Source organism: Alnus glutinosa, chromosome 2 (assembly GCF_958979055.1).
Source record: "Alnus glutinosa chromosome 2, dhAlnGlut1.1, whole genome shotgun sequence".
NCBI lineage: Eukaryota > Viridiplantae > Streptophyta > Magnoliopsida > Fagales > Betulaceae > Alnus > Alnus glutinosa.
This window is the reverse complement of record NC_084887.1, coordinates 5,745,611-5,753,541: the sequence shown is the minus strand read 5'-3', so window position 1 is coordinate 5,753,541 and position 7,931 is coordinate 5,745,611. Positions and strand designations below refer to the sequence as shown.

Below are 7,931 nucleotides of genomic sequence, written 5' to 3'. Positions count from 1 at the left end.
CGGACTCGGTGGAGACCAGCAGAGATGAGAAGTGAGGGAGAGGGAAGTGGGTGAACGAAGAAGGAGAGGGATGCGGGTGGAGGTGGAGTGATAGAGAGGGAGAAAATATTACTAAAAAATTCAGAAACAGATGAACAGTGAATAGCCACTACTGGCTATTCACTGTTGATGAAGTTAAGGAAAAAATTATAATGGCCATTCTGTTGGACGAAGAAAAAGTGGTAAAAATAGTCAAATATGACTTTTTGGTTAAAATGAAACTTCTGCTGGAGATGACCTAACAAATGAGGAGAGAAGAAAAGTGAAAAGTGAAGTGAAATGAAATGAGAAAAATAATAAAATATTCAACATCTCATGAAATTTGTGAGCCAAATTTAAAGTGAAATTCTAACCAGAACCAAAAAAGGGAAATTATAGTGAATTTATTGAAGTTAGACTTTTTGAATTTTTCACCAAATTTTGGTGAAAATTTTGAAATAGAGAACTCACAGGGATGATCACGTTTGTAACAATTTCTTACCTCTCTTAACATTTTCTCACCCAATTAAAAAAAATCTTCACTTTGTAATTACGAAACACTATCACATTACCCAACAAATAGCTTACAAAAACCATAAACAGATTCAGGTAATGATGTTCTAATATGAATCTAGAACTTAAAAAGTTGGCATTAAGGCCCCTTGGTTGTTCAGAAACTGTGAGAAGAAAGGGGGAGATCGAGAAACGAATCCGGAACTTCGAGTCTTAGATTCTTCTTCAAATTCTTTCTTGTTTCCCATCATTTCGGACCTTGGGAGTAAAACCCACCTCCTAATTTGCGTATAGTTCGAGTATTTGGTTTCTTGATGTAAGCTAGTTTTCAATCTATCCGCAGTTCTACGTAAAATTTCTCCTGTTTTTCCTGGGTTTTCTCGTCAGCCAAAGGAACATGAACAATTTTTTTTTGGTTTTTTTTTTTAAGTTTTAGATTCGTATTAGAACATCATTACCTTAATTCACTATTTATGGTTTTTTGTAAGTTATTTGATCGGTAATGTAATAGAGTGTTTCGTAATCAGAAAGTTAAAGTTTTTTATTGGGTGAGAAAATGTTAGAAACGTTAGTGGGGGGAGTTAACGGTGTCAAGGAGGTTAAAAAACACGTCTCTGTCTCTCTCACATGTCAGAGGACACTTGGCATCTATTAGTGTGAGTTTGGAGAAATGTCTTTCAAATTAGTTTGGAGGATTGCGATTTTCTTCAATTCTCGCTTCAGTCTTCAGCGTAGCAGGCAGCCGGTGCTCTTCCCCGTACCCCCTATCTCCGCCGTTGAAGCTTATTGTTTAGAAAGCATGCAAGAACATCGCAGCATTTTTGTACCAGGAAATCCTCTGTATGCTTGAAATGAGAGAGAATTTCAATTAAATTAGTTACCTGCACGCTTTATTAGTAATGGTAAGCCAAAGAAGAAAACTCAACTGCATATTGTCTGCAAGTAATTGCTTGCTGTCTTTCATGATCTTTTGCTTGTACATACTGTTGTTGTGTTCCTGTCGTGTGGATTGCTATGCTAAAGACACCTTAAAGCATGGCGAGTGGATAACTTTAAAGCATGGAGAAACGCTCGTCTCCAGTGGAGGACGGTTTGAACTGGGATTCTTTAACACTACGGGAAGCGCTAGCAACAAAAGCTATGTCGGGATATGGTATCACGAATGGGATCAAAAAACATTTGTATGGGTTGCCAACAGAGACAAACCAGTACTTAACGGTTCCACGGGAGTTTCTTTTGGAATTGCAGAAGATGGCAATCTTAAGGTATGGGATAATACTACTGGAGACGTTTATTGGAATACAAGTGTTGAGATTTCTTCGTCTGCAAATCGAACTGTGAAGCTCATGGATTCTGGAAACCTGGTCTTAAGCGATGATGGTGATGATCAGTTGGCGACGAGTCGGTGGGAGAGCTTCCAAAATCCAACTGATACATTTTTTCCAGGTATGAAGATGAATGAAAGCCTGACGTTGACTTCATGGGCAGGTGATGTTGACCCGGGAAGTGGGGGGTTCACGTTTAAGCAATACAAAGAAGAATCAGGCCACTACGTAATCACAAAAAGGCTTGGACGACTCGATTATTGGAGAAGTTGGATGTCAGGCAAGTTGTCGAGCACAGATGAATTAATGCCCTATGCCATAGCCTACTTGTTATCAAATTTCAGCAAGAGCCTAAACCAGACCAAATACCCACTTCCGCCAAAAAGCTCAGCACAACTGCTGCTGGATTATAATTACACAAGGTTAGTGATGAATTATAATGGGGAATTACAGTATCTGAAATGGGATGCGGACAAGGGAAATTGGTCTATGATATGGAGGGAGCCGGAAGACAATTGTAGCATTTACAATGCTTGTGGGAAATTCGGCAGCTGCAGTATTAACAATAGGTTGAAATGCAAATGTTTGCCCGGGTTTCAGCCTACCAACCCGGCAAATTGGGATTCTGGAGATTTTTTGGGTGGGTGCAATAGAAATTCGACATCATCTGACAACAGCGACATGTTCTTGAACTTAAAGATGATGAAAGTGAACAACCCAGACTCTCGTATCTATGATGCAAACAATGAAACAGAATGCAGAAAGCAGTGCCTTAACTCCAGCCTGTATCAAGCTTATTCATTAACCGACATCTGCTGGATTTGGACTGAGAATCTAAGTAATCTTCAAGAGGAGTACACAAACGGTGGTCGTAACCTCTCTGTCCGCGTGGCAAAATCTGTTATAGGTACTCCTTTTACGCATTGGAATATATATGCTTGGATTAATTCAATAGCTGAATTGCATCCATAGATACGGATCTGGCTAATTTAGTAAATGCAATTTTTTGGAAATTAAAAAAATCATCATTGATGTCAAAAAGGAAGTGAGAAACCACCTCTGTTGGTACGGATTTTTAAAATCATAGCACTAATCTTTCTTTTTATTCTTGATTATGACATTACATTACCCTCAAAATCCATAGTTCTGTTCAATTTTGTAAGACAATTTGAATAAATAACTTTGTCTACGTGTAGAGGATCACTTGTCACCCCTGGGCTGTCGGGGTATTTACAGAAGTACTTGACTTGTATATATATATATATGAAATATGATCTTTTGTCACATATAGACAAGATGGTTCTTTAGCTAGTTTTAGGGGTTTTTTTTTTCTAAAAAAAAAAATGCAAAAGTAAAAGTTGTCACGTGGATAAAGGTGGTCAGAAGTTGTTTATTGGGGTGACAATGTATCATATATATATATATATATATATATATATATATATATATATATATATATATATATATATATAGTTTGTGGTTTGAAAATGTTTTAAATGTAAAATTTTAGAGAGCCTTAGAAGAAGAGAGTCCTGTATAGGAAAAAGAAAAAGTCAAGATAACATTTATAAGGCACAAATCATACTAAGCGATTGCTTTAAAGCAAGCAATGCTCAGTGTATGAGCTTGTGTTTCTGCTTTAGCCATATAGTATGGTACGGATGTCGTTCATGATCTGAATTAGGATTTATGGGCTTCATTATAACCTGAAAAAATATTGGTCAAAATTGGTGGAGACAAATTAATAATTTTTAAAGAAAGTGACTGGGTAATGCACCTTAAGATCAAATTTTAATTTCTATTTCTAATTTTAAATACAACAAGGGCCAAAGCTCATCATTTAGTGTTTAATTACTATTCCAAATGTTATTCCTATGCAGAATCTTCGGTTAGGAATTGTGAGCCTTGTGGCACAAACTTGATCCCCTATCCGCTGAGCACCGGACTAAATTGCGGCGACGGCATGTACTTCTATTTTGATTGTAACAGTTCCACAGGCCAGGTTAGCTTCAAGGCTCCCAATGGCACCTATCGAGTAGCCAGTATCGATCCAAGTACACGAACATTTGTCATCCAAGTCAAACAAGTAGGATATGATAGAAATTCAAGTGCAACTCAACTTCTCAATGACTCATTGCCGTTTATTAAGAGCACGAGGTATATCCCTGAATCTGGCAACTTTAGTTCTGGCGTTGAAGCTGAAGTAGAGATTAGTTGGAAGACCGCAAACGAGCCAAGCTGTACTTCATCCAGAGACTGCAAGGACTGGCCAAATTCAACTTGCAATAGAGGAACAGATGGAAAGAAGAGGTGCCTTTGCAATGGAAGCTTCCAATGGGATGGCTCAAATTTAAATTGTACTAAAGGTTAGGAAACTATTTCATGTGCCTATGGTAGATTGAGATTGCCATGTTAGTGAAGAAAGAATTAGACAGCTAGGAGGATCCTGTCCTATTGATATTTTGTTTTCCGTTTTTAAATTTGTTGGTTCAAGCATCTTGAGTGACCTCAAGCCGCGTTCTGGGAAGGAGTTCATCTACAAAATAAGGGAGAGGTAGTAAAAAAGCCCACCAATCCCATAAGACCAGATGCACTCTGACACCTAAAATAGTAAAATCCTTTATTGATAGAGAGCAAAGCTAGTAAATCTAGATTAAAGGTAGTAAGAGTATGTATGTGGATGTGGTAGTGCGTTGGGTGTGAGAAATTGCCTTTGGTAGTGTGGTGGTGCGCAATGGTCAGTGATGGGTGTGAGTGCATGTGAGTAGGTTTTTTTAGAATCATTGCCTGGCTGATGGAGGGGTTTTGCCTGGTCTTCTATATATATATATAGGCTGATGTTCCTGCCCTCTCTCACCTAGGGCTTTAGAGGCCTCCAGCTGGTGTTTTTGTTTAGGGAATATATATATATGGCCATTTTTGGGGTGATTTTTGGCGTGGAAGGTTGTTATCTGATTTGGTGGGAGAAGGGATCGACTGTGGTGAGTCCCACTGAGACGAACGTACATCCTCCTATTGTCAATCTTGGACATGGTGTGAATTTGTTTGTTGAGCTTGGTCCTAGCTTAGTCTTGGCCTTGTTGGTATGTACATATTTTAGGCCTCTTTTAGCTTCCAAGTAGTCGGGCCTTAGAGGCTTGTCGGTACATAGTATGGTTCTCAAAAATCAGTTGCGATAATCAAACCCCGAACCTCTTTCGATCTCTATTGCATTTCATCGGTGTTAAGAAAAAATTTTCCTATTCAACTCAAGATTTGTGCAGCTTTCTAAAAGTTTTATTTTCCTTTCCGTATAATTTGTACTTCTAATTGTACAATAGAAATTTCAAGGGTTTTATAGAACTTTCAAATCCTTTTTAGCTTATTGCCAGGTTCAGGCTTTTCGTATCGCGCTTACCTTGTACTAACATTAACAGACATTATAATTTAACTTATCACTTTGATTTTTCAATCAGGTCTTGTAGCAGGTGATTATCCTCAGACTTCAAAAGAGCATTCAAAAGGAAAGATGTCGACGTTGACTCTAATTGTTTTGATTTCTCTAATAGAAGTGTTTGTTCTCGCAAGTGCAACAATTGTATGTATATATTTGTGGAGAAGAAAGATAGCTAGGAGACAAGGTAACTGCTTTTCGAAAAATGTTAGATTATAAATGAAATGATTAAATTCATCAATTTCTATCAACTTAAAATTTTAGAATATTTGGTGATTTTAACAAAATTACTCTATTGTGCACAATATGTATTTTCCATTTGAATCAAAATGAAGCCATTTCTTAGCTCTTTCATATAATTAATTATCATGCAAGTGTAATTGATACATATGGTTGTCTACTAAACTCAGACAACAGAAGAAGTAATGAAAGAAATCGAGTACTTCGCACATTAGATAGTGAAAGACATCTGAATGACTTAATGGGCTCGGGTGAGTTCAGCGAAGAAGATGAGAGAGGCATAGATGTACCCTTTTTTGATTTGGAAGGCATTCTAGCAGCTACAGATAGCTTCTCAGATGCAAACAAGCTCGGAGAGGGGGGCTATGGGCCTGTTTACAAGGTAATTTTAGTAGCATTAACTAGTGTTAGTGTTTACGTAAACTAGTATCTGGTTATTGGTAACGTTGTGAGTATGGTTTCTCAGGGCTTATTTCCAGGAAGTCAAGAAATTGCGGTAAAAAGGCTCTCAAATGTCTCAAGACAAGGCTTACAAGAATTTAAAAATGAAGTGGTGTTGATTGCAAAACTTCAACATAGAAATCTTGTTAGACTTCGGGGATATTGCATAAATGGAGATGAAAAGATTTTACTCTATGAGTACATGCCCAATAAAAGTTTAGACTCATTTATATTTGGTTGGTCTCTAAACTGAATTCCTAATCTCTTGTATATATCTTGTTTGAGTAAAAGTTGATTTGTTACTATTCTTGACACTGTTCCTGTTCTTTGAATGGAAAATGGAAAACTTGCAAGATCAAAAGCGAAGCATGTGTTTGGATTGGGAAATGCGCGTCAACATCATTTTGGGAATTGCTCGTGGGCTTCTTTATCTTCACCACGACTCTAGATTGAGGATCATTCATAGAGATTTGAAAACCAGCAACATTCTTTTAGATGATGAGATGAACCCCAAAATATCTGACTTTGGCTTGGCAAGGATTATTGGAGGGAAAGAAACAGGGGCAAATACAACTAGAGTAGTTGGAACATAGTAAGAACAAATTTCAATCCCCCAACTCTATTTTCATAAATAATATACAAGTGCTTGTGTTATCCACTGATTAAATATGTTGGCATGCATGCAGTGGTTATATGTCTCCGGAGTATGCATTAGATGGACTTTTCTCAATTAAATCTGATGTTTTTAGCTTTGGTGTAATTCTACTTGAGATTATTAGTGGAAAAAAGAATACAGGATTTTATGAGTCAGAACTAGCCATGAGCCTTATAGGCTATGTAAGTGTGTTTAATTTCTTGCAATCATTAATTTCCTTAGTTATTTTATACTGCATATAAAACTCTGATTTTAAAATGTCATAGGCATGGAGATTATGGGGTGAAATGAAGGTGTTAGATTTAATGGACCCGACTCTACATGAAGTTTCCAATGCAGATCAGTTTGTGAAGTGCGTGAATGTTGGACTCTTATGCGTACAAGAAGACCCAAAAAACCGACCCACCATGTCAAATGTTATTACCATGCTTGGCAGTGAAGTTGCAACAATTCCAACTCCAAAACAGCCGGCATTTGTTTCATGGAGAGGCCTTTCTAGCAAAGCTACTTCTTCTAGTAAACCTGATACATGTACGGAATTAACAAGTAGTACTGTGGAAGAAACATGATAATGCCAGCTTATGGCAAATTGGCAATGAAAGTTATCATGAGTCTGTCATCTATTAGACTTGCAAAAATTCTAGTGGACCAAACATTTGATATCAATTCTAGTAGAGTAAAGCTGCTCTTAGATACGGTGCTTACCTGAAAAATCTCATATTTTGGATCGTTGGGTTCATCATTCCTTTGCTTATGCTTTGTTTGTTTGGCGTAAAATATTTTCTGTATTTTTTGGCGTTTGGTGCAACCGAAAATGATGATTAGTAAAAATCATTTTAAGTTTGACCGAAAATGCCTCTTCAATTTTTAGAAAACAATTTATAGTTTAAAAAATTGAAAATCGTTTTCTGTATTAAAACTCTTCATTCTTGTATGCACGTTTGTAGGAATCCGCCACTGTCGGGCATTGGAGTTTTTGACAGCCTGAATCTGCAACCGAAGTTCTCCAGATTTGGGGATTCGGTTGCTGGAATTTGGCAGTACTAACTGGATTCTGGCCTAGCCTCCGTCGCCAAAATCCAGCAACCATCGCCAGATTGCGATGAAATTGGCCATTTGAATTGGCCAGAATTTGGACAGTGTTGTTGGATTTTAGCCGCCACCGTCGTTGGAATCTCGTCTTCGATGGTTTTTTGTCGTTGGTAATTTTTTCGTACGAGCCAAATGCCAAATGCTGAAAATTTCTTTTAAAAAGATTGTTTTTTTTCTGAAAATTATTTCGTTAAAAATATTATACTACAAGAAA

At 37.3% G+C, this 7,931-nt stretch overlaps 1 protein-coding gene across 1 annotated transcript; it reads left to right on the top strand.

Annotated features, from left to right (window-relative positions):
* The first annotated feature begins 1,438 nt into the window (after nucleotides 1–1,438).
* On the top strand, nucleotides 1,439–7,194 carry LOC133860226 (G-type lectin S-receptor-like serine/threonine-protein kinase At4g03230). Its single transcript, XM_062295870.1, has 8 exons — nucleotides 1,439–2,763; nucleotides 3,737–4,222; nucleotides 5,321–5,476; nucleotides 5,700–5,911; nucleotides 5,996–6,206; nucleotides 6,325–6,562; nucleotides 6,657–6,807; nucleotides 6,892–7,194. Exons 1-8 carry the CDS (start codon nucleotides 1,494–1,496, stop codon nucleotides 7,192–7,194), a joined length of 3,027 nt encoding a protein of 1,008 aa, XP_062151854.1. The 5' UTR covers nucleotides 1,439–1,493.
* The last annotated feature ends 737 nt before the right edge of the window (nucleotides 7,195–7,931 follow it).

Excerpts from the sequence above, each read along its gene's own strand:
- LOC133860226 (XM_062295870.1), top strand. The coding sequence starts at position 1,494 with ATGATCTTTTGCTTGTACATACTGTTGTTGTGTTCCTGTCGTGTGGAT. Across the intron at positions 6,563-6,656 it reads ACTAGAGTAGTTGGAACATA|TGGTTATATGTCTCCGGAGT; the intron begins GTAAGAACAAAT and ends GCATGCATGCAG. Across the intron at positions 6,808-6,891 it reads CCATGAGCCTTATAGGCTAT|GCATGGAGATTATGGGGTGA; the intron begins GTAAGTGTGTTT and ends AAAATGTCATAG.